This window comes from Procambarus clarkii, chromosome 44 (assembly GCF_040958095.1).
Source record: "Procambarus clarkii isolate CNS0578487 chromosome 44, FALCON_Pclarkii_2.0, whole genome shotgun sequence".
NCBI lineage: Eukaryota > Metazoa > Arthropoda > Malacostraca > Decapoda > Cambaridae > Procambarus > Procambarus clarkii.
This window is the reverse complement of record NC_091193.1, coordinates 36932827-36960646: the sequence shown is the minus strand read 5'-3', so window position 1 is coordinate 36960646 and position 27820 is coordinate 36932827. Positions and strand designations below refer to the sequence as shown.

Below are 27820 nucleotides of genomic sequence, written 5' to 3'. Positions count from 1 at the left end.
ATGCGACCTATGTTCGGTGAGGATCGGGGCGGCAAGGAGAAGGGCAACTCAAATGCGGAGAGCGTCATGACTGAGGCGAGTTCCCAGGGCTGCATTGGGCACAGCAAATAAAAAATCCCCGGCGTGGGGTGCTGTTACCGCTAGGAGGCGGGCTTTGTTTTCAGCATCAGCGTTGTCAATCATTGCTGTGACAGTCTTTTCCATTATGGGGCTATCCCAGTGGGCCTGCTTGTGGTCTTTTGGGACTTGTGGTCGGGGTTGAGGGTGTGCAATGGTGTCCCATTGTCTGGCTGCTCCGATGAACGTTTGATCATGAGTTCCCGCTGTCTCTCTCATACGCTCTGGTAGGATCTGCCCTACCAATTCGTTGGCTGCTGTACATGAGGATAAGAATGCTGGAAGTGCTACCTCAGTTGCCTTTCGTATGCCTATCCCTCCAAATCTCACTGGTAGTGTTGCTTGGTCCCACTGACTGTCATCTAAATCTAGGTTGAGCGCCTTCCTGAATATTGACCTGAGGAGCTCATCATATTGATTTAGAAGTGGGTTGCCAAAAGTTGGTGCACACCTTAAGAAGTATGTTAGCCTGGGCAAGGTAAGGCACTTTGTGAGAAGGTAGAGGGCATCGTGGGAGTCCAAGTCCCCAATTCTCTCTTCCATCCTCTTTAGGTCTCTAAACTTTTCGTCAAGGACTGCAGCAATGGCATTGTGGCCCAGAGGTGCTCCGAGTAGTGTGCTGTCGGTAGGTTTAACGACTGAGGCTTCTGGTAAAACTGATTTCACTGCTCTAATGATTACTTCACTAGATGCAATAATTTCGCACTTGGAGGGGTTAAGAACGAGACCCATGGACTCCCCCCGTGTCTACACCAGCTGTAGGTCTTCTAGCAGGGAATCTTGTGTGCCAGCCAGAGTGCCATCATCCAGGAACCAGATGTTGAGCTCGCTGGACAGTCTGGTTGTAATTTCTCGAACCGCTATGCAAAAGAGGAACGGTGCAAGTGGGTCATCCTGTTGAATTCCCTCTGCTGAGGTGACTTCATGTTTGCCAAACAGGAGGGTTGAGTCTTTGCTGTAGCCTGCTGACACAAACGGGAGAATGCTTGGGCAATGTTCCTGGACTGCAGTGAGGATTGCTTCCCTTTTGACCGAGTTGAAAGCGTTTTTAAAATCTAATTTTACTACTGCCTGGTCTTCAGTAAGAGAGCTAATGTAGGCTCGTGCAGCATGAGCCGCTGCTTCACAGCCTTGGGGGACTCCAAACCCCAGCTGGTTGGGTTGCAGCATGGTGGCTGCTTCCGTTCGGATACTTCTGACAGCAGCCCTTGCAACTAGGCGGCGAAGGGTATTACCAACGGCAATGGGTCTGATCCCTCCCCCTTTCTTTTTAAGGGCACATAGGGAAGCACCAAAGAAGAATGGTTTGATTTCATCAGGGATTAACCCGGCGAGGCAGTTGTTGACAAACGATGTGATTTCTGTCAGGAGCGCTTCTGCAGCTGGGCCAAGAACAGGGTTCACCATTTCCTTCACATGTTGAGGTCTTACCCCTGTGTAGCCTCCTGAGGAGCCCGGGGGAAATGAAACGATAGCTTTATAAACCTCTGACTCCCGGAGGACGAGAGGTTCCTGGTTAGGGGCGAGCCTGACCTGTGGGGGAGGTTCACCTACGGCCCTGAGGGGGTGTTTTTCTCTCAGTGCTTGGGCTGTGGTTTCATCCCTGGGCAAAATTTTGTCCTCACTTGTGATCAACCTGAGTGCCCCGACTGTATTGCCCTCTTCAATTTTCTTGCTGACTTGGGTACCTAATTTTCTGTTGTCGCTGATTGTCGTACTTGGTCTGCCTCGGCGGTGTTTGGTGTGTTTGGGGAGGCGGACTAGGTTGTCAGCCCTAGGAAAATCCCTAATTGCTTTATTGACGGATGAGGCCAGTGTCTTGCCTCCTCTGTCTGGTACACCTAAGCATGCATTGCCAAAAAGTAACAGATTGTGCCAGGCTTTGATGGTATCAGGTGCATCAAGGTTATTCGACCCTCTGTTGACTTTTGCGATGAGGTCCGTGTATTTCCCTGCAGCAAAAGGGCGAGAGGCCTTTGGGATGTGGGTGAGTGTCCTGGTTGACGTTGCTTTAATTGCCTCTAGCAGGTCGTCTGTTGCAATGTAATCTGTTGCGATTTGTACTGGTGCAACAGGCTCCTGAGTGCTGCCTCCTCCCACGGGAGGCCTCCCTGACCCAGGACAGTCACCATGCTGGCGTATGACTCTGGAGACAGAGTTGATGCTGACGTTGTTCCCACAACCACTGCATGTGCCTCTCCTTTGATTGGCTTCGGGAGGGGTGAGCTGGCTGGTAGCGGCTTCTTCTGCCAGTCCCTTAGGTAAAGTGAATGTCACCTTGCACTGGAGTATTTGTCTCTCCCTCCTGGCTGGGGGGAACGAGGTTGTCCCCTATACTATGCGCCATGTCTGGGCAGATGTCTGGGGTGGGTGGGCTCGTGGAGGTGGTGGGTGGGGGTTGGGAGGCTGCGCTGGCCCGGTCTGGGAGGGGGGCCGCGGAGGGGAAGGCGCGACCACCTGATCGTGGGAGGTGGGGGCGGGGGAGCGGAAGACACTGCACCACACGGAGGGGGGGGGGGGGGAGACACTACACAAGTGGAGTGGGCGGGCGGGAGACACTACACTCACTGGGGGGGGGGGAGGCACTACACTCAGGGGGTGGGGGGAGGGTTGATGTGGCACGTAACACTTGGGTAATTTCTTTTGTCACTAAACACTGGTGAATGTGTCCTGGCTTACTGCGTGTGGTGCACTCAACACGATACTCACAATGGTCCAGTCACCACAGGACTGGACTCAACTTATCTTTTTCAAGCACTTATTGGCACACTGGTGTCCCAGTCTCTTGACCCCACCACATGTGTCCTTCCACCCTTTCCTGGTGAGGGAGCCGTAGGGCGTGGTGACGTGTGTGGGCGTGGGCTGACGGTGGGCGTGGAGTGGCGGTGGGCGTAGGGTTGGGTGGGGGGTGGCGGTGGGCGTATGGTTGCTTGGGGTGGCGGTGGGCGTAGGGTTGCGTGGGGTGACGGTGGTCGTGGGGTGGACGATGGTCGTCGGGTCAGCCGCCGCGAGAGGGTAGCTGGGTGGGCTGGCGAGGCCTGTGGGAGGCTAGGGAGAGGGGGGGGAGAAGGTGTCCCGGTCACACACAATTAACACAAAGTTTCACAGGTGCATTATGTTTATCACTACAAACTCACCGTTCATCTGAAAAGACGCACACATTCACTTATAAGTCTGCTGGAATACAAGCAGGTTTGTGAGCCTCCCCTTCACTCCCCCCCCCCCTCCACATGGGCCTCCTCCCCGCCTGGAGGCTGTTGTTTATGGAGGCACTGAGATAACCCTCAGCCAGGACTGTGTCCTTCCCTTCCCTAGCACGCCTCCCGCCAGGACAACACACCTTTTACAGATGATTCTGTTGCACTGCTGGAGAGGTAGGCTTCCTCGACCCTCTAAGAGTCTTCAGCAGGTATTAACACAGACATGAGTCGATTCTGACTTCCTCAGGCACTGTTATCCTTGTTGAATGGGCACAAATGTGGGACCCAACCCCCCTGCACGACCGACTGCTACGGTCTATATATATATATATCGTGACACATGCACACGTGAAAGCGGTTTGATATATATATATATATATATATATATATATATATTATATATATATATATATATATATATATATATATATATTTATATATTTATATATATATTTATATATATATTTATATATTTATATATATATTTATATATATATTTATATATTTATATATATATTTATATATATATATATATATATTTATATATATATATATATATTTATATATATATATATATATATATATGTCGTACCTAGTAGCCAGAACGCACTTCTCAGCCTACTATGCCCAGCCCGATTTGCCTAATATATATATATCTGAAAGATATTGTTAATAGAAAACGTTATCCCTACAGACAAAAATCAGAGGATACAACTGACGATTTACTATAAACCAGAAAAACGGCCAGCCTACTCATGAGAAACTCTCCAGACACAAAACAGAACGCTTTAAAAGAGACTAACGTCGTCTATGCCTTCAAATGCCCACTTGGGGACTGTAAGCTCAAAAAACCCAGTATATAGGCAAGACAACAACATCTCTTTCTAGGCGTTTAACGATGCATAAGCAACAGGGCTCCATTAAGGAACATATAATCTCTTCCCATAGCCAAACCATCGCCAGAGAAATCCTAGTAAACAACACAGAAATCATCGATAGATACAGCGATAGCAGGCGGCTTGACGTTTGCGAGGCACTACACATCAAGAAGTCAACACCAGCAATCAACAGCCAATTATTGCACAACTATATTCTACCCACCTCAAGACTCTGCTCCAATATAGAAGCATCAAGAAATATGGACCAATAGGCTTTCTACAAACACTATATTCAATACCCATTGTTTCTGTTCTGTCTTGTGTTGATACTTTTAATACCCTATAAATATCCCCTCTTGTTCTGTCTTGTGTTAATGCCACATCACCCCTCCCACCTCACTCAAATGTAGATATAAAATCAGAGATACGTAAGTTCTAATCAGTTGTGTATTTGTGAAGTCTTTGAAAATGTAATAAGTTTTACGAACGCGCCCGTGTCGCGTCAGACTAGAAATAAAAATGAATTTTGGAGAAGTGATTTTTGATTTACCTCCAACAGTGAAGCGTAATGTACGAAAGATTGAGAAAATTCGTGTTAGAATTATTAATCTTACTTTTTTCGGTCATATTTAATAATATATATATATATATATATATATATATATATATATATATATATATATATATATATATATATACAGTGGAACCTCGATTAACGAGTGGCTCTATTAACGAGTTTTCCAGTAACGAGCAAGCCACTCGCAGCAAATTTGTCTCTATTGACAAGCTCGCCTCTATTAACGAGCAAAACCACATGGTGTTTCCTAGCATCTCGCGGGTTCTCGCAAATTCTCGGACGCCTCCGACACCAGTGTTGTTGTTGTATCGCACACGACAAGCATCCCTCTGGATATATTTGAGCTTTTCTTTGGGTTTTTAGTGGTTTTGCAACTACAATTTGTAACACATGATGTCTCCAAAGAAGCTGCTTGCTAAGATAGTGTTGTCAAGAGGAAGAAAGACACAATTACTGTGGATTTGAAGAAGGAAATTATAGCAAAGCATGAGTGTGGTGTCTGTGTGACTGATCTCACAAGTATGGCAGGTCTCATCAACAATTTACACCATTAGTAAGGGAATGAGGAGGTAAGGGATTTGAAGAAGGAAATTATAGCAAAGCATGAGTGTGGTGTCTGTGTGACTGATCTCACAAGTATGGCAGGTCTCATCAACAATTTACGCCATTAGTAAGGGAATGAGGAGGTAAGGGAGGATGCTGCCTCTTCCACTGAATTCAGGGAAGTGTTTGGAATGTTTGAAAGGTGAACGCATTCTTGGAAAAGCTGCCCTGATAAAGCAGTGACAACCCGGTGTGTGAAAATGGTTAATTAATATATCACTTTGTGATAACACTTTGTGAAAGTGTATCACTTTCGCAGGTATATGTCGCTTGAACGTGACACACTTTTTCTCTTGAATGCACCCAAACACCGCGCTCAAGCGTCATTTGAGCAAATATTTCTATAAAATCTAATTTTTATCAGATCGTCTTGGGGATTGTATACATGATTGCCATGAAATTTCCGTTTTCTTTAATAACCACATTGCCTATTTGAGAAAACGGCAATTGCATTGTAGCTTCGTGGTAAGACTATTATATTGTGACACAACGAGTGTAATCGACGTAGTTTTTTATTTGGTGCTGTCTAACGCATCCTTGTGTGACATTTGAAATGAAATTTGGGTGAAATTCCCAAGAAGAGAGAGTCCGCCTGACTCAGAGGTGGATTCTCCTTCCACACCATAACCCCTCTCCTCCTTCCCCACCTCTCCATCGTCTCCCTCAAGCAGCAACTACTCTTCATAAGGTAAAGTAAATATTAAAACACTACAACAAAATATTTATATTTACATGTGCAGTATTATATCTTACATAAAAAAAAGTCATACAAGTATGGATGTTTTTGAGAGTGGAACGGATTAAATTTATTTCCTTTATTTTAAATGGGGAAATTTGTTTTCTTAAGACGAGTTTTCCAGGTAACGAGCTCGGTGCCAGAACGGATTAAACTCGTTAATAGAGGTTCCACTGTATATATATCATATATATCTATATATATATATATATATATATATATACTATATATATAGTATATATATATATATATATAATATATATATATATATATATATATAAATAAATGTACGATTTAGTAGTGTAAGGCTGTGTGCCTAGACCTTATTAGATTACTTATAAACATTGATGAAGTGAACTATTTATTACTGGAGTTATTAAATAGTATATTCATATGTATAGTGGTTAACTGTGATTACACCAGTGTAGTGATATACTGTGAATACGAGAGAATAATAGGTGCCTCACGCCGATAGTGTAAGCACAGTGAGGATAGTGAGTAGTGTGAGGACCGTGAGGATAGTGAGTGGGCGTGGCATCTCGCGAGTTGCCAAACGTTCGATAACACTGCATGTGGAGCATGGGAACGCTCGTCAACTGGGGTGTTGCCATCCACGGAGGTTTCAGAATTGTGAAGAGGGTGGAGAGAAGACTACTCATTTATTCCTTTGACATGTTGTTGATGCAGAGTTGTGATTCTTTAATCTTTTAAGTAAACTACAAAACACTGCCGTGTTTGTGTCAACCCTCCATATCCTTGTTGCCTACTGAGAGTGGTTTAAGCATATACTTACCTGTTACCAAATTCATTAGTGTTCCCTTGGGCCACTACCACTACTATATTACCACTATACCACTATATATAGTCACTAGTGAAAAAGGTGACACCCTAGGGTCAACACTTGCAGCAGAGGAGCTCAAGCATATTTCAACAATCCTAAGTATTGTAGTACAGGTTGATGGTATCTAGTGAGTGGTGTCCCAGAGAACATAAAGGTATAGTGCTCTTGAAAAATAGGTGAGATAACAGGAAAGTGCTAAGGGAAGTGAAAAATCGGATGAGAAAAAGTTGCCCTAGTGTTTACAGTGCAGAGAAGAACATTCAAGATGGCCACTGGCAAGTAAAAAACAAAACAGAGCTTGATTTTGAGGGATTCAATGAAGAAAGCATTGATATTAGCAGTCTACATAACAAGTTGGTAAATTTAGATACTATAGTGAACTCTCATGTAGAAATAATTAGTAAATTGAAAGAAAGTAATGACCATTTGAATAGCAAAGTTTTATGTCTGAGGGTGCAGTGAAAGACTTGTGTAAGGATAAGAAATCAATTGGAAACAAATTGCAAAGCCATGGAAGAAGAAAATAACTCTTAAAAATAGCTTTGGAAGAAGTTAAAGTAAATTTAAACATAAATGACTATAATAGGTTAGGTAAGGAAATTCAACAGGAGAAACAGCTTTTGTCAGCACAGATGGAGGAAGTTACACAGGGAATAGAACAGTGCAGGAAGATATGCAACTCACTTATGCACAAGTGGCCAAGGAGAAGGAAAAAATAGAAGAAGCAGTAAAGGAAGTCAAACACTGCAGCAACCAAGATAAAACAAACATTAGGCTAGAAGTGAGGAAAGAATTGGCATCTAACCCAAAGTTGGTGCAAAACACAGTTGATCAGAGTAAGTCCCTGATCATTTTTGGCTGCAAAGAAAACGCGATAACATCTAGTCAGAAAGAGCTGTAGAAGAAGCTAAAGTAGTAGATAAAATTGTTGGCCTCGTGGAAGGTCTTACAACCATAGAGAATGTGTGCGACTACAGGAGAATAGGCAGGTACGTAAAAGGGAAAGATCGACCTTGAGGATCACCCTAAACGGTGCCAAACAGATGGAAGAAGTACCAAGGAATGCTAGAAAATTGCAAAGTGATGAGGATGGGAAAGGGTGGTCGTTAAGACGAGATCTTTCAAAAGAAGATAGGGAGAAGCTGAAACTGAACCTCGCCAAGGCAAAACATTTAAATGAGAGCAGGAATGAAGAAGAAATAAATTCTTTTTTCTACAAAGAGATAGGGGTAGGCAAACCAGTAAAGTGGTACATAAAGGCAAACCAACAAAATCAATAGAGAGAGGGGGAGTGAAGAATAAGGAGAGGGGGAACAAGTTCCTGAAGATTGCATACACCAACATAGATGGAGTGAGATCGAAGATACTGGAGTTAAGTGATGTAATACAGCTGCAGACACCAGACATTGTTGCACTCACGGAGACAAAACTTGAAGATGTAATTTTTAAATGAGGTCATATTCCCAAGGGGCTACTCAATTTGGAGACGCGACAGAAAAATTAGGAAAGGCGGTGGCGTGCTGTGCTGGTAAAAGAACACCTAAAGGTGAACGAAATAATGACTGCCAATCCACAGAAGTTGACATAATAGCACTAGAGATCTGCCATGAGGATGATAAACTAATGATAATAAATGCATATAGGCCACCGCCAAGCAGCACATGGTCAAAGGAGGAGCTAGATAGTAACGTGAAGGTCTTATAACAATAATGAGAGAGATTATAGCGAGAGCGGATAACGATAGATCACGATTGTTGATAGTCGGTGACTTCAACTTGAAATCCATAGACTGGGAAGCATATGAAGCTAAAACAGAAGATTTTTGGACCTGTAAATTTGTAGACCTCATCCTGGAAACATTCTTGTATCAACATGTTAAACAAGCTACGAGGATAAGGGAAGGGGACGTTCCCTCCATGCTAGATTTGATATTTACCAGGAAGGAGGAAGAGATATTTGACATTCAGTACCTTCCTCCCTTGGGTAAAAGTGACCATGTTTTTTTGGGAATAAAGTATGCAATGCATTATAAGCTGGAAGAAAAATAAGGAGGTTGAAGCAGTTGAAAAACCAGACTTCAGGAAGAGGACATTATGGTGACCTTAGAAATTTTTTTAGTGAGTATAATTGGACAGACTTGATGCTAGGCAAGGAAGTGAATGAGATGTATGTCAAGTTATGTGAAATATATGATAAAGGCACAAAAAAAATTATACCAAAACAGAGATGCAGAACTAGGAAACAGGATTGGTTCAATAGAAATTGCGAGAGGGCTAGAGACCAAAAGACACAAAAATGGAATCAATACAGGAAGAGGCCGAACCCCCAAACATACCAGCGATACAAAGATGCGAGAAACAACTACACGGCAGTGAGGAGAGACGCAGAAAGAAATTTTGAAAAAGGGATTGCAGACAAATGTAAAACAGAACCAGGTCTATTCTATAAATTCATAAACAAAAAATTGCAGGTAAAGGATATTCAGAGGTTGAAAATGGGAAATAGATTCACGGAAGATGAAAAGGAAATGTGTGAAACACTAAACGAAAAGTTCCAAAGTGTGTTTGTACAAAATAAAATCTTTAGGGAACAACATAGAGCACATAGAGGTGTCTAGAGACGAAGTGGAAAAAATGCTCAAGGAGCTCGGTAAGAACAAAGCAGCTGGCCCAGATGGCATTTCACCATGGGTTCTGAGAGAATGTGCATCTGAGCTCAGCATTCCACTTCACCTGATCTTTCAGGCATCCCTGTGTACAGGAATCGTAGCAGACGTGTGGAAACAGGCTAACATAGTTCCAATCTACAAAAGTGGCAGCAGGGAAGACCCCCTCAATTATAGACCTGTATCATTGACAAGTGTAATAGTGAAAGTATTGGAAAAACTAATCAAAACTAAATGGGTAGAACACCTAGAGAGAAATGATATAATATCAGACAGACAGTATGGTTTTCGATCTAGAAGATCCTGTGTATCGAATTTACTCAGTTTCTATGATCGAGCCACAGAGATATTACAGGAAAGAGATGGTGGGTTGACTGCATCTATCTGGACCTAAAAAAGGCTTTCGACAGAGTTCCACATAAGAGGTTGTTCTGGAAACTGGAAAATATTGGAGGGGTGACAGGTAAGCTTCTATCATGGATGAAAAGTTTTCTGACTGATAGAAAAATGAGGGCAGTAATCAGAGGCAATGTATCGGAATGGAGAGATGTCACAAGTGGAGTACCACAGGGTTCAGTTCTTGCACCAGTGATGTTTATTGTCTACATAAATGATCTACCAGTTGGTATACAGAATTATATGAACATGTTTGCTGATGATGCTAAGATAATAGGATGGATAAGAAATTTAGATGATTGTCATGCCCTTCAAGAAGACCTGGACAAAATAAGTAGATGGAGCACCACTTGGCAAATGGAATTTAATGTTAATAAATGTCATGTTACGGAATGGGGAATAGGAGAACATAGACCCCACACAACCTATATATTATGTGAGAAATCTTTAAAGAATTCTGATAAAGAAAGAGATCTAGGGGTGGTTCTAGATAGAAAGCTATCACCTGAGGACCACATAAAGAATATTGTGCAAGGAGCCTATGCTATGCTTTCTAACTTCAGAATTGCATTTAAATACATGGATGGCGATATACTAAAGAAGTTGTTCATGACTTTTGTTAGGCCAAAGCTAGAATATGCAGCTGTTGTGTGGTGCCCATATCTTAAGAAGCACATCAACAAACTGGAAAAGGTGCAAAGACATGCTACTAAGTGGCTCCCAGAACTGAAGGGTAAGAGCTACGAGGAGAGGTTAGAAGCATTAAACATGATAAAACTAGAAGACAGAAGAAAAAGAGGTGATATGATCACTACATACAAAATAGTAACAGGAATTGATAAAATCGACAGGGAAGATTTCCTGAGACCTGGCACTTCAAGAACAAGAGGTCATAGATTTAAACTAGCTAAACACAGATGCCGAAGAAATATAAGAAAATTCACCTTCGCAAATAGAGTGGTAGACGGTTGGAACAAGTTAAGTGAGAAGGTGGTGGAGGCCAAGACCGTCAGTAGTTTCAAAGCGTTATATGACAAAGAGTGCTGGGAAGACGGGACACCACGAGCTTAGCTCTCATCCTGTAACTACACTTAGGTAATTACTATTCCACTGAGGTGTTACTGGACACGGTAAACACCAGTTGGCGACCTTTAGTGAATGGTAGAGCCCTCTGTCAGGGCGGGTACACGATCAAGGGAGGTGATCGTGTTCTCACTCATCTTTAGGCTACAAGGCCGGCCGGAGGCAGACTGAGAGACTCTTCTGGTGAAACAGTGGCACCGTGAAGATTGAGTGAAGACCCATGGGGCTACAGTAAGTAATGATAACCACTACTAATGCTTGGTGGTGATCGGTTAGAGAGAGAGAGACGCCACACGCAACCACCCCTGACACCGTCTAGATCAGTATCTGTATGCCTTGGAGACTGCCATGCTTAGTTCCTCATGGGTTGATCCCGACAAGACATTGACCCCCCCGGCCATGGCCAAAATGATTGCATTTGGGACTTTAATTAATTCAAGAAAATAAGAGAACACTTGTCAAAGGCTACAGCCGAGTTCACTCGAGCGAGGAATGCAAATATTGCTGGAACAACCGTGGACATCTTCAAAGGAAACTAGATCTATTCTTCCAAGGAGTGCCGGACCAACCGGGCTGTGGTGGGTATGTGAGCCTGCGGGTCGCTCCAAGCAACAGCCTAGTGGACCAAACTCTCACAAGTCAAGCCTGGCCTCGGGCCGGGCTTGGGGAGTAGAAGAACTCCCAGAACCCCATCAATCAGGTATCAACCAGGTATCAAGAGCTAAAGATTACTCTTGGATCTATAGTAATGGTACTTAACCAACACAGGTCTGGTCCTATGTTACAGTCAACTAAGAAATTTTTGAGTCCATATAAGGTAATCGAGCTTATCAAAGTTAACAAGTACAGACTTAAGAATTTGTTAACAGGAGAGTATATAAATGAACATTTAGACCACATGAAGCTAGTCAAAATGACTGTTGACGAGACAGAAGAAGATGACAATGAACTTACCCAGACAGATTCTTCTATTGGGACACCACCTACTGTGGTTGACAGACCACTTGATGTACAGCCACCCCATACTAGCACCTATAATCTTAGATCTAGGCCATTTGTTTCAACCGTGCACTCACCACATGTCCATTGGCTAGATGTCAACGAGTTTACCTCTCAAGATGAAAGTTTGTCACATGCAGTTTCATCTGTTCCTGACCTTCAGTCAGAGCCAGAGTTGTATAGTGCTTTGGCAGCCCTAGGTGTAGATATCTGCAGAATTTATAATTAAGTGAATTCTGCAGTTATTCTGTTTTGTTGACAAAATTCACTTCACAGTAATTCTACCCAATGTGTCCTATTATTACCATTATATATATAATATATACATATATATATATATATATATATATATATATATATATATATATATATATATATATATATATATATATATATATATATATATATATATATGTCGTACCTAATAGCCAGAATGCACTTCTCGGCCTACTATGCAAGGCCCAATTTGCCTAATAAGCCAAGTTTTCCTGAATTAATATATTTTCTCTAATTTTTTTTCTTATGAAATGATAAAGTTACCCATTTCATTATGTATGAGGTCAATTTTTTTTTATTAGAGTTAAAATTAACGTAGATATATGACCGAACCTAACCAACCCTACCTAACCTAACCTATCTTTATAGGTTAGGTTAGGTTAGGTAGCCGAAAAAATTAGGTTAGGTTAGGTTAGGTAGCCGAAAAAATTAGGTTAGGTTAGGTTAGGTAGTCAAAAAAACAATTAATTCATGAAAACTTGGCTTATTAGGCAAATCGGGCCTTGCATAGTAGGCTGAGAAGTGCGTTCTGGCTACTAGGTTATATATATATATATACATACATATATATATATGTGTGTATATCACGAAAATAAACACGTGATTAAGAATGTGACAATGTCAGACCACGGAGGAAAATGAAACAGGAATTTCCTTAAGTACCTTCGTATATTAAATACATCTTCAGAAGGAATGATTCCTTCTGAAGATGTATTTAATATACGAAAGTACTTAATGAAATTCCTGTTTCATTTTCCTCCGTGGTCTGACATTGTAATATATATATATATATATATATATATATATATATATATATATATATATATATATATGTCGTACCTAATAGCCAGAATGCACTTGTCAGCCTACTATGCAAGGCCCGATTTGCCTAATAAGCCAAGTTTCCTGAAATAATATATTTTCTCTAATTTTTTTCTTATGAAATGATAAATCTACCCATTTCATTATGTATGAGGTCAATTTTTTTTTATTGGAGTTTAAATTAACGTAGATATATGACAAACCAAACCAACCCTACCTAACCTAACCTAACCTATCTTTATAGGTTAGGTTAGGTTAGGTAACCCAAAAAGTTAGGTTAGGTTAGGTTAGGTAGGTTAGGTAGTCGAAAAACAATTATTTCATGAAAACTTGGCTTATTAGTCAAATTGGGCCTTGCATAGTAGGCTGAATAAGTGAGTTCTGGCTACTAGGTACGACATATATATATATATATATATATATATATATATATATATATATATATATATATATATATATACATACATACATACATACATACATACATACATACATACATACATACATACTGTCTCCACTCGATCATCCGGACTATATGGGAAGGACCCCCAGCCGGATTATCACATTTTTCAGATAATCGGATAATGGTACTTTTCACCTACGAGTCAAAAAGTGACCATTTCCAACTATTTTCATAACACAAACAACATAATTTGAATTGCCTTGCCACATACAATTATTAAACTATTCACTAGAAACCTCAACTTACCTTGTTGGTATTCGTCTTCCTGATTGATGCCACACATCTTGAAGTTAAAAATTCTTAACAATTTACGTAACCTATACTAACACAACACTAAAATTAACACTTAAAATTACTGTTCAGTTCATAAGCTAAGTTAGTTTTGACTGCCAGCTGCTGAAGCCTCACTGGTTGAGGGCATTTGGGTTGCCTGTGAGGCCTCGGTTGTTGAATGCGCTTGCTTGCACCTCACTTGTTGAAGCGCTTGCATGTCCTCACTTGTTGAAGGCGCTTGGCTTGCCTGTGACGCCTCACTTGTTAAGGGCGCTTGCTTGCGCCTCACTTGTTGAAGGCACTTGGCTTGCCTGTGGCGCGTCACTTTTTGAAAGCGCTTGGCTTGCCTGTAATGCCTCACTTGTTGAAGGAGCTTGGCTTGCCTGTGGCGCCTCACTTGTTGAAGGCGCTTGGCTGCCTGTGACGCCTCACTGGTTGAACAACACGTAACTTGTCTTTAATTGCTAGGACAATCTTCTTCCTCTTAACACTTCCAGAACGATTGATGCTGCTACCAGACATATTCTTGGCCAAAAATGTTCAAAATTACTATGAAAATTAAGAAAGTTATTTAAAAAAATATTTCACTAATGGCGCAACACTGTGAGGCCGCACTGGTTGAGGTGTATAACAGTGACTTGTCTTTAATTGTTAGGACAACTTTCTTCCTCTTAACACCTCCAGAACGATTGATGCTGCTACCAGACATAGTCTTGGCCAAAATGTTCAAAGTTACTATGAAAATAAAAAAGTTATTTAAAAAAATATTTCACTAATGGCGCAGCACTGTGTATAACACGAGGGACGGACGCACATGGGTTGACCAGTGTTAGACGGGTCCACTTGGGGTGGGGCAGCTATAGCGCGTTACGTAGGCCGCCAGGAGGAAAAAAATTCCAATATTTTTGAAGGAAACTTCAGCCTGTGCACAATGCTTTTAGGAAACTTATTTATTTGTTATTACATAATTACAAGTACTTATTTCATTTGTTTTTGGCTATGATAATTGTATTAAAATTAATGGTAATTCCTGTACCCAGGTGGTCCCTCCTGACGCACCCCTCCCACCCTCACCAACACCACCCACCCACCCAACCCCCCTCCTTCCACCATGCGTCTAGAGCCACAGAGACCGGGATTAGTACGGTATGGCCGTATTTTCATCCGGCCAAACCAGCTTTTATCCGGTTCCTGTGGCCATTTTGGCCGGATATTGTGATAACTTTATCCGATCACGATTTTGGCTGTATAAGGGCGGTTTTCCGGATGTGTTGAATCCCGGATAATCGCGGGGTTACAGTATATATATATATATATATATATATAATATATATATATATAGTATTATATATATATATATATATATATATATATATATATATATATAATATATATATATATATATATATATTATATATATATATATGTCGTACCTAGTAGCCAGAACTCACTTCTCAGCCTACTATTCAAGGCCCGATTTGCCTAATAAGCCTAGTTTTCCTGAATTAATATATTTACTATAATTTTTTTCTTATGAAATGATAAAGCAACCCTTTTCTCTATGTATGAGGTCAATTTTTTTTTATTGGAGTTAAAATTAACGTAGATATATGACCCGAACCTAACCAACCCTACCTAACCTATATTTATAGGTAAGGTTAGGTTAGGTAGCCAAAAAAGCTAGGTTAGGTTAGGTAGACGAAAAAACATTAATTCATGAAAACTTGGCATATTAGGCAAATCGGGCCTTGAATAGTAGGCTGAGAAGTGCGTTCTGGCTATTAGGTACGACATATATATATATATATATATATATATATATATATATATATATATATATATATATATATATATATATTATATATATATCACATTGAAAATATATCAAAATCTATGAAAATTCAATTTATCAATGTAGTTAGAAACATTGAAAAGAAATTGTAACATATCTAGTATAGCATGAGTGTTGTTCTTACATGCAACAGATGGCACTGTTTTTCAAGAAAAGCATAGTTTACCTGTCACAGGTGTTGCATCCATACTTATACTTACGAAATGACCCCTCCGTGGTGCCTCCTTGCCGTGGTGAGGGGCTCACGTACACCTTCCTGGGACCGGTGTGGGTTGCCTCTGCCCCCTCTTTGGGTGGTGTACGTGCTGAAGGGCACCATATAGGGGCCTTGTGAGCCCCGGGACGCTATCCGCACTTGTCCCATCTCCCATAAAGGTGTTCCTTATTCAGACTTTTACCCAGTTATTCATGCCTCCATCCTTGCCCGATGGCAGAGTTGTTGGTCTTCTGTTATTGGTAACAAACTGGGTACTCTTAAGAGTCATGTGTCCCAGTGGCCTTCCTTCTACCACCGTAACCAGCAGTGGGAAACGGCTATGGCTAGGTTATGTATTGGCCACACCCATTTAACTCACGGTCACTTAATGCAGCGCCACCCTGCTCCTTATTGTCCAAATTGCGTTGTCCCTCTTATGGTCATACATATCCTTGTTGAATGTCCTGACTTCCAGGACGAGCGTGTGTCTTGTTTTCCGACCGTCCCCCGCGGTCGCCTGTCCCTCGATAGAATTCTTGGCAACTCAGATACTTTTGATATCGTTCGCCTTATGCATTTTTGTTCTCGTATTGGCATCCTTGGTGATATTTAGCGCCCTCTGATTATCCCGCACATTTGATGGTGCTACATAGCCTTCCCGGTTTGGTATCTTCTAATGATAATTACTTACTTACTGCTCAGTACTCACTTCCCCCTTCAGTGCAGAAGAGGTTGCTGAAATAGAGGGAATACAGAGAACATATACGGCACGCATAGACGCGATAAAGCACCTAAATTATTGGGATCGTCTCAAAGCCCTCCAAATGTACTCGCTAGAAAGAAGATGAGAGAGATATCAAATAATATACAACTGTAAGATACTGGGAGGGCCAAGTACCAGATCTACACAGTAAAATAACACGTACTGAGTGAACGATATGGAAGAAAATGCAGAATAGAACCAGTGAAGACCAGGTGTGCCATAGGCACAGAGAACACTATAAACATCAGAGGTCCACGGTTGTTCAACATCTTCCCAGAGAAATATTGCCGGAACAACCCGTGGACATCTTCAAGAGGAAACTAGATTTATTCCTCCAAGGAGTGACGGACCAACCGGGCTGTGGTGAGTATGTGTGCCTGCGGGCTGCTCCAAGCAACAGCCCTAGAGGACCCAAACTATCACAAGTCAAGCCTGGCCTCGGGCCGGGCTTGGGGAGTAGAAGAACTCCCAGAACCTCATTAACCAGGTATCACCAGGGTGATTGTAGACTAATGTAGTGGGATGGCTAATGGTAGACTAAGAGGTGAGTGATGGTAGACTTAGGAGGTAGGTGGTAGATGGTACACTAAGGTGGTGGGTGGCTGATGGTAGACTAAGGAGGTGGGTGGCTGAGGGTAGACTAAGGTAGTGGGGTGGCTGATGGTAGAATAATGAGGTGGGTGGCTTATGGTAAATTAAGAAGGTGGGTGGCTGATGGTAGAGTAAGGTAGTAGGTGGCACATGGTAGACTATGGTGGTGGGTGGCTGATGGTATACTAAGCAGGAGGGTGGCAGATGGTAGACTTTGGAAGTGGGTTGCTAATGGTAGACTAAGGTGGTGGTGGTTGACGGTAGACTACCGTGCAAGGTAGCTGATGGTAGACTAAGGTGGTGGGTGACAGATGGTAGACAAAAGTGGAGGGGTGGCTGACGGTAGACAAAGGAGGTGGGTGGCTCAGGGTAGACTAAGGTGGTGGGTGGCTGATGGTAGACTAAGGTGGTGGGTGGCTGATGGTAGACTAAGGTGGAGGGTGGCTGATGGTAGACTAAGGTGGTGGGTGGCTGATGGTTGACTAAAGTGGAGGGTGGCTGACGGTAGACTAAGGATGTGGGTGGCTGATGGTAAACTAAGGAGGTGGGTAGCTGATGGTAGACTAAGGAGGTGGGTGGCTGATGGTTGACTAAGGAGGTGGGTGACTGATGGTAGAGTAAGGAGGTGGGTGGCAGATGGTTGACTAAGGTGGTTTGCAGCTGATGGTAGACTAAGGTGGTGGAGGGCAAATTGTAGACTAAGGTGGCTGATGGCCGTTTGGTAGACAAAGGAGGTGATTAATGTAGACTAAGGAGGAAGGTGGCAGATGGTAGACCAAGGTGGTGGGTGTCAGATGGTGGACTAAGGAGGTTAGTGATGGTAGATTAATAAGTTATGTGGCAGATGGTAGACTAAAGTAGTGGGTGGCTGATGGTAGACTAAGGAGGTGGGTGCTGATAGGAGACTAAGAGGGTGAGGGGCTGATGGTAGACTAAGGATGTGTGTGGCAGATGGTAGAGTAAGGAGGTGGGTGGCAGATGGTAGATTAAGGATGTGGGTGGCTGATGGTACACTAAGGAGGTGGGTGGCTGATGGTAGACTAAGGAGGTGGGTTGCCAGATGATAGACTGGATGTGGGTGGCTGATGGTAGACTATTGAGGTGGGTGGCAGATGGTAGAATAAGGAGGTGGGTGGCTGATAATATAAAAAAGGAGGAGTTGGCTGATGGTAGACTAGGGAGGTGGGTGGCAGATGGTAGACTAAGGTGGTGGGTGGCTAATGGTAGATTAAGGTGGTGGGTGGCTGATGGAAAACTAAGGTGGTGGGTGGCAGAGTGGAGAGTAAGGTGGCTGATGGCTGTTGGTACACTAAGGAGGTGATTGATGGTAGGACAAATGAGGTAGGTGGCAGATGGTAGACTAAGGTTGTGGGATACTGATATTAGATTAATGTGGTGGGTGGCTGATGGTAGACTAAGGAGGTGGTTGGCTGATGGTAGACTAAGTTGGTGTGTGGCAGATGGTAGTGTGAGGAGGTGGGTGGCTGATGGTAGACTAAGGAGGTGGATGGCTGATGGTAGACTAAGGTGGAGGGTGGCTTCTGGTAGACTTAAGAAGTGGGTGGGTGATTGTAGACTAGGTAGGTGGGTGAAGGTAGACTAAGGTGGTAAGTGGCTGATGGTAGACTAAGTTGGTAGTGGCAGATGGTAGTCTAAGGAGGTGGGAGGCAGATAGTAGATTAAGGAGGTTGGTGATGGTAGACTAAGGTGGTGAGTGGCAGATGGTAGATTATAGAGGTGGGTGGCTAATGGTAGACTAAGGAGTTTGGTGGTTGAAGGTAGACTAAGGAGGTAGGAGGCAGATTGTAGACTTAGGTGGTAGGTGGTTGATGGTAGACTAATGTGGTATGTTTCTGATGGTAGACTAAGGTGGTGGGGTGGCAGATGGTAGACTAAGGAGGTGGGTGGCTGATGGTAGAATAAGGAGGTGGGTGGCTTATAGTAGAATAAGTAGGTGGGTGATAGTGGACTAAGGTGGTAGGTGGCTGATGGTAGACTAAGGAGGTGTGTGGCTGATGGTAGACTAAGGAGGTGGATGGCTGATAGTAGACTAAGGAGGTGGGTGGCTGATGGTAGACTAAGGAGGTGGATGGCTGATAGTAGACTAAGGTGGTGGATGGCTGATGGTAGACTAAGGAGGTAGGTGCCTGATGGTAGACTAAGGAGGTGGTTAACTGATGGTAGACGAATGTGGTGGGTGGCAGATGGTAGACTAAGTTGGTGGGTGTCAAATGGTAGACTGAGGAAGTGGGTGATGGTAGACTAATGAGGTGGGTGACTGACGGTAGACTAAGTTGGTGGGTGGCAAATGGTAGACTGAGGAGGTGGGTGATGGTAGACTAATGAGGTGGGGTGGCTGATGGTAGACTAAAGAGGTGGGTGGCTGATTGTAGACTAAATAGGTGGGTGATTGAAGACTAAGGTGGTAGGTGGCTGATAGCAGATTGAGGTGGTAGGTGGGTGATGGTAGACTAAGCTGGTGGGTGGCAGATGGTAGTTTAAGGTGTTGGGTGGCTGAAGGTAGACTAAGGAGGTGGGTGATGGCAGACTAAGGTGGTGGGTGGCAGATGGTAGACTATGGATTTGGGTTTGATAATGGTAGAATATGGAGTTTGGTGGCTGAAGGTAAACTAAGGAGGTGGGTGGCTGATGGTAGACCAAGGAGGTGGGTAGCAGATGGTAAACTAGGTGGTGGGTGGTTGATGTTAGACTAAGGTGGTGGGTGGCAGATGGTAGACTAAAGAGGTGGGTGGCAGATGAAAGACTTAGGAAGTGGGTGGCAGATGGTAGACTAAGGTGGTGGATGGCTGATGGTAGACTAATGTGGAATGTGGCTGATGGTAGACTAAGGTGGTGGGTGGCAGATGAGTTGAGCCGGACGGAATCTCACCATGGGTATTGAAAGAGTGTGCAGGAGCACTTTGTTTGCTGCTCTCCATGGTGTATAGTGGTCACTGGAGACGGGAGACCTACCAGAAATATGGAAGACGGCCAATGTAGTCCCAATATACAAAAAGGGCGACAGACAAGAGGCACTGAACCTACAGGCCAGTGTCCTTAATTTGTATACCATGTAAGGTTATGGAGAAGATCGTGAGAAAAAACCTAGTAACACATCTGGAGAGAAGAGACTTCGTGACAACCATCAACATGGGTTCAGGGAGGGTAAATCTTGCCTTACAGGCTTAATAGAATTCTACGATCAGGTGACAAAGATTTAGCAAGAAAGAGAAGGATGGGCGGGCTGCATTTTTTTAGACTGTCGGAAAGCCTTTGACACAGTACCCATAAAAGGCTGATGCATAAGCTGGAGAAACAGGCAGGAGTAACTGGTAGGGCGCTCCAGTTTATAAGGGAGTACCTAAGCAGAGAGTTATAGTGAGGGGTGAAACCTCAGATTGGCGTGAAGTCACCAGTGGAGGTCCCACAGGGCTCTGTACTCGGATCTATCCTGTTTCTGATATACGTAAATGATCTCCCAGAGGGTATAGACTCATTCCTCTCAATGTTTGCTGACGACGTCAAAATTATGAGAAGGATTACGACAGAGGAGGACAGCTTGAGGCTTCAAGAAGACCTGGACAAGCTGTAGGAATGGTCGAACAAATGGTTGTTAGAGTTTAACCCAAGCAAATGTAATGTAATGAAGATTGGTGTAGGGAGCAAGAGACCAGATACAAGGTATCATTTGGGAGATGAAATCCTGCAAGAGTCAGAGAGAGAGAAAGACCTGAGGGTTGATATCACGCCAGACCTGTCCCCTGAAGCTCATATCAGGAGGATAACATCAACGGCATATGCCAGGTTGGCTAACATAAGAATGACCTTTAGAAACTTGTGTAAGGAATCTTTCAGAACATTATATACCACATATGTTAGACCAATCCTATATGCCAATCCAAGCATGCGGCTCCAGCATGGAGTCCATATGTAGTCAAGCATAAGACTAAACTGGAAAAGGTTCAAAGGTTTGTCACCAGACTAGTACCAGAACTGAAGGGTATGAGCTACGAGGAGAGATTACGGGAATTAAACCTCACGTTACTGGGAGACAGAAGAGTTAGAGGGGACATGATCACCACATACAAGATTCTTAGAGGAATTGATAGGGTAGATAAAGACAGACTTTTTAACACAAGGGGCACACGCACTAGGGGACACAAGTGGAAATTGAGTGCTTAAATGAGCCATAGAGACGTTAGAAAGAATTTTGTTCAGTGTCAGAGTAGTAGACAAATGGAATGCATTGGGAAGTGATGTGGTCGAGGCTGACTCCATACACAGCTTCAAGTGTAGATATTATAGAGCCCAGTAGGCTCAGGAACCTGTACACCTGTTGATTGACAGTTGAGAGGCGGGACCAAAGAGCCAGAGCTCAACCCCCACAAGCACAATTAGGTAAGTACTTGTATGGGGCGCAGGTGGCTTTGTTGTTGGTCTCCCACTTGCGTGCTTTGTCTTGGTGGCAGTATGAAGTTTCCTGGCAGTCCTTCTGGTTTTTCCTATCACTGCATAGATGTACTTCGGTCTCTGATAGGGTTGTCATGTCCTTCCTTTCGTGGTTGTTCCAGGACTGTCATCTTATGCCGAAAATTGTCGCCTCATATCATGCGGCTTTGGCGGAGCCGCTCCAGCTTGAATTCGGTATTGATGTTACTTCTGCCTCGTTCTGCAAGCTGTCTCATGCATTGTTTCACCTCCAACCTGCTCATGCGCCTTCTGAGCCATCCTGGTCTTTGGACCGGTTGCTCTTTTCTCCTCGGTTTGTAGTGGCCCCTCGGTTCAGGATTGTTTTTCTAAGGCTCTTTACCTGTTGCCATTGGCCTCTGGGGGTCTGGTCGGGGAACTTCATGCTCTCCTTCGGTGCAGGGGTTTCTGCTCCTTTGGTCCTGGTGGTAGGTTTATTCAGTTGCAGCCATCTCCTTGTTTTCTGGCGAAGAATGAGACTGCTGCTTTCCAGAGGGGTCCTTGGGTCATTGGTGCTTGGTTGGTCATGCTGGGGTGCATCATGTGTCTTCTCTGGTTGTCCCTCTCCACCATTATTTGCACACAACGGCTTCAGGGGCCAGGGATGCGCTTTAGATTTACCCGGTATCCCTCCTTCCCTTTTCCCGGGCTCGGGTCTCTCAGGTCGTCCACAGGGTTTTAAGTTTAGCCAGCCTGCGGTCTATCCTCGTGCCCCACGACGTTCATAAGTTTGCTGCTTTGGGTGCCGTCTTTGGCAACATGTCTTGGGTTGACATTCGAGCAAAGGGTTTTTGGAGGTCTTACAGAGGTCCTGGCCGCTCGCTACTTTGTCAATGTCCCTGGAACTGGATGGGCCTGCGTTGCATTGGATCGGCGGTTGCAGCCAGTTGTCTCGACTTCATGTTGAGGAATCAGGACTGACCGCCTCCTGGGAAAGTCTCTTATATTTTTCCTGGTCTCCAGGTAGTTAGCTCCGGGGAGCCGACAGTGCTTCCCCCAGAAAATCAGCGTTGAATGTAATGAAACACCATTTTCTGGGTGAGACCTGGAGGCTCCACACCATCCCTCCCTCCCCTCTGATCGGTAATGTTTTTCACATGTTTTTGACATCCAGCCTAATAACTGTTGGTTGGATTGCCAGCACGAGGGTCTGGGGATCCCAGACCCTCCCAGAGGGAGCCGGTCGGCCGAGCGGACAGCACGCTGGATTGTGATTCTGTGGTCCCGGGTTCGATCCTGGGCGCCAGCGAGAAACAATGGGCAGAGTCTCTTTCACCCTATGCCCCTGTTACCTAGCAGTAAATAGGTACCTGGGTGTTAGTCAGCTGTCACGGGCTGCTTCCTGGGGGTGGAGGCCTGGTCGAGGACCGGGCCGCGGGGACACTAAAGCCCCGAAATCATCTCAAGATAACCTCAAGAAGATCCCCCTTTCCCTTCCTGGGGAAGGGATGGGGGGGGTACGGGTTGCACAGACAGTGGCGTGGCATTGTGATGACGTCATGCTCATTTGCTAATTTTCATTTGGGGAATTCTGTCCACTCGTTCAGCTTTCGGTAGCAATATTTTCACCAGAATAGGGGTTTGTTTTGGGGCGCCTACCTTTCTGGGTGCCAGACCCGGTCGATGGCAGACATAAAAATGCTCCCTACCACACGGGGGGTTTCTACAAGCCATTGCTTCTCGTGCCTCTCTGAGGAGGGGCCAGGTCCTGGCTCATGTTCCCCTGTAGGCAAGAACTCTATGCACTTTGACCGATGTCAGAAAACTAATAGATACATATCAGCCTGGATAGCCTCGGGGAGCCTCCAGGTTTCACCCAGAAAATGGCGTTTCATTACATTCAACACTGATTTTTTTGGGTGTGTAGAACAGATTAATTAAATTTTCATTATTTCTTATGGGAAAATTCATTTTGGTTATGAACCATCTCTGGGAACGTATTAAATTCATAAACGAAGGTACCACTGTATTTAAAGCTCAAGTGAAGATACATATGTTTTTATAATGGGGTTCTGTAGCATGTCGGTCATGGAGTGACCAACTAGCTACACATGATTTGTCAGTCATGTGTAATTAACAAATATACACTGGTAATTGTGCAGCAAGCTTACCACTTTTGTTGCTTTCCTTTATGCTTGAATCTGACACCTCGCATTTCCACGCATCTTACCCGTGTCGTGGTGAGGCACACACACACCCACACTCACCCCTAGCAGTCTTTGTTTGCTAGGGGTTCGAGTCCTGGCCTACCTCGACGACTGGTTGGTGTGGGCTCCCAGCTGGTCTGCTTGTCTACTCGCCAGGAGTGTGGTTCTTTCCCAGCTCGTCGGGTTTGGGTTCCTGGTTAACTAGAGGAAGTCCCATTTGGTTCCATCTCAGGTTCGGACCTGTCTGGGCCTCGTGTGGGACTCTCGGACCACTTCCATGTCTCTCCCTCTGGTGCCATTGCTGCGGCTGTGGTCCTTCCTTCAACTATTTCTGGATGATTCATGGGAAACTAGGCGGCTGCTCGAGCAGCTGTGCGGGTTCTAAACTTCGCAGTGCTAGTTTACCCTCTGGGTCGGGTCTGGCTTCGGAGTCTGTTCTCGTTCCTTTAGGAACGTTCCTTCCGCCTCTCTCGCAACTGCTGGGTTCGTCTTCTGGGGGCCTTGCGTTGATTGCTGTGTTGCCGGCTTCCTCTAAGAGTTTTTCAGGGTTCAGTGCCTTGGCGCCTGCTTGCGCCCTCGCTCGATGTGTTCATGGATGCCTCATCTCTCGGCTGGGAATTTAAGACTGGGGCTCACTATCACAACCAGAGGCATTGGGCTCCACCCTTCCGTTGGGCTCACTTTACAGTGCGGGAGTTTGTGGCAGTTTGACAGTCATTTCAGAGGGTTTGGGTCGCTAAGGGTTCAGCGATCCGGCTCCATTTGTACTGCTCTCAGGTGGTTCCTTGTTTGAACCGCAGGGGTTCAGTCCTTGGCTCTTTAGGGCTGATTGCTTTGAGTGACTTGTCTCCTGGATTCTAGGGGTTTGGCTCTCTGTGCAGTTCACATCCAGGGAGAGTCCAACTTCCTGTCGACGCCGACCCCTTCAGTTGGCTTTGCTCAGTGGCCAGGGAGCAGTGCGAATTGAGAGCAGTGCAAATACCGAGGTTCCTCTGTACAAAAAAATTATGAAAATATTATGTAATTTGTATTGGTAAATATGGTGCAGTACTGGTTACTATTACTGGTTATTATTAATATTATAAAAATATTACTTATTGTAGTAAATACATCTAGCCTAACCAAATATTCTTTTCCACAGGATAACAAGCCAGAGGAATGTTTATTGTGTTTTAACGATTATGATGACAATCAGCTACGGCCTCGCACACTGCCATGCGGCCACACATTCTGCTCCCAGTGTATTGACAATGCTATCAAGAATGGTCAGCTGACCTGCCCCAGCTGTCATGCCCAGCATGCTGCCACAGTTGCTACTCAGTTCCCAATTAGCTATGCTGTGGAGGCTTTAGTTAGGAAACTCAAAAATATCCAGCAAACAACTGAGGAAGTAGTGCCAGCAAAACCTTATGAAGGTCCCGCCAGAGGCATCAGTAAGAAATTACGTTCCCTGGTGCAGGAGCAGAAGAACATCATCAACTGCCTCATTACTAGCTGTGAAGAGGTAATGGCCCAGCTGAAGGAGTACGAGGGGCAGCTGGGGGACTGGAAGACTCACCACCTCCAGCTCCAGGACAGACTCTATGGTCTGGTAGAGCAGGACAAGTCAGCAGTGAAGCTCTTGGAATTGAAGGATACCAGTGTGGTAGATATGACAACACAAGGAGAGGAAGGGAAGACTCAGCTGCAGGCCATGTTGGGGACCCTCGACACAGTCAACACAGCACAGGAAGTATTCATGACCATCAATGAAGTTGACCAATGCAACATGGAGGTTGAAAATTGGCTTCAGAAGTGCCAGGAACTCTTCCCAGATGTCAAGACTGTAGACACCTCAGTGAAGGTACACTGCTGAAGGTCACATTGTTCTCACCCAACTGAATGTAGTATTGCCTCTATATAAACACTTTTAACATGGAGACACATCAAGATGAGAGTAGACTTTATATATAGGAAACTTTTTGCTCTAACACCTAAAACATTTTTATTAATAAAGTCAACTGTCATCTTGGTGTTTTCTCTACACTGTGGTCAGCACTCAGGGTTCACTACACCCATGTCAACTGTCATCTTGGTGTTTCTCTACACTGTGGTCAGTACTCAGTGCTCACTACACCCATGTCAACTGTCATCTTGGTGTTTCTCTACACTGTGGTCAGTACTCAGTGCTCACTACACCCATGTCAACTGTCATCTTGGTGTTTCTCTACACTGTGGTCAGTGTACAAAAACATTACATATATTGTCAAATTACTTTACTCAGAGCCTGATGCTTCATTATAATCCAATTACTCTACTCAGAGTCTGATGCTTCATTATAGTCCAATTACTCTATTTCAGACCCTGATGCTTCATTGTAGTCCAGTTACTTTACTCAGGGCCTGATGCTTCATTATAGTCCAGTTACTCTATTTCAGACCCTGGTGCTTCATTGTAGTCCAGTTACTTTACTCAGGGCCTGATGCTTCATTATAGTCCAGTTACTTTACTCAGAGCCTGATGCTTCATTATAGTCCAGTTACTTTACCCAGAGCCTGATGCTTCATTATAGTCCAGTTACTTTACTCAGAGCATGATGCTTCATTATAGTCCAGTTACTTTACTCAGAGCCTGATGCTTCATTATAGTCCAGTTACTTTACTCAGAGCCTGATGCTTCATTATAGTCCAGTTACTTTACTCAGGGCCTGATGCTTCATTATAGTCCAGTTACTTTACTCAGAGCCTGATGCTTCATTATAGTCCAGTTACTTTACTCAGAGCCTGATGCTTCATTGTAGTCCAGTTACTTTACCCAGAGCCTGATGCTTCATTATAGTCCAGTTACTTTACTCAGAGCCTGATGCTTCATTATAGTCCAGTTATTTTACTCAGGGCCCGATGCTTCATTATAGTCCAGTTACTTTACTCAGGGCCTGATGCTTCATTATAGTCCAGTTACTTTACTCAGAGCCTGATGCTTCATTATAGTCCAGTTACTTTACTCAGAGCCTGATGCTTCATTATAGTCCAGTTACTTTACTCAGAGCCTGATGCTTCATTGTAGTCCAGTTACTTTACTCTGAGCCTGATGCTTCATTATAGTCCAGCTACTTTACTCAGTGCCTGATGCTTCATTATAGTCCAGGTTCCACCATTAATGTTTGTGTTGGTAATGACAGGTGCAGGAGACCATCAGGGAGGTCCTGGAGATGATGACCACGGAGACAGGTGCCACAGCTGACCCCGTACACCTGGGAGACTCAGTCTCCAGTATCATGAATAAAGTTCAGGAACTCGCTAGAGAAATCCCCCACAAGCAATTAACAGTAAGTTTTTTATTTTCTCTCATAGGTCATATCACAAGATATCGAGTACTGTTTTGAGGACAGGAAGCCGGTTCTTAGGTTTATTGAGGTTCCCCAAGGTCAACTTCTGACTTTCCTTAACATACAGTCCACAATAGTTGCCTAACTTCTGGATAAAAATTTACTGCTAGGAGAACAGCGGCAACAGATGAAAGAAACATGTGAACGATTTCTGTTCTGTCCGGTGACTGAACCTGTGATCCCCTATTGAACCCGGGATCCTGGCACCCTCACAGAGGCGCAGAGTGACGGAGACATTCTACCAAACTACCGGGAAAGACAGCAAACCAAAACGGACCACTGCTGGGTTCGAAGAAAATGACTCCTTTGAAACTGCCAACAAACTCTCAAACAGTGCCAACACCAACCCCCCTGCCAGTAGAGGAGGTCTGGCGCTACAAGTCCAACACCATCCCCTGCCAGTAGAGGTGGGGTGAGCTGGAGCTACAGGTCCAGCACCATACCCCCTGCCAGTAGACAGGGCCTGGAGCTACAGGTCCAGCACCAACCCCCTGCCAGTAGAGGGAGG

The 27820-nt window shown here is 44.2% G+C and overlaps 1 protein-coding gene across 1 annotated transcript; it reads left to right on the top strand.

The window, feature by feature from the left end:
• LOC123774142 (tripartite motif-containing protein 59-like) lies at positions 1–27658 on the top strand. Its single transcript, XM_069300578.1, has 3 exons — positions 1–75; positions 25087–25788; positions 27106–27658. Exons 1-3 carry the CDS (start codon positions 1–3, stop codon positions 27307–27309), a joined length of 981 nt encoding a protein of 326 aa, XP_069156679.1. The 3' UTR covers positions 27310–27658.
• Positions 27659–27820: the final 162 nt, after the last annotated feature.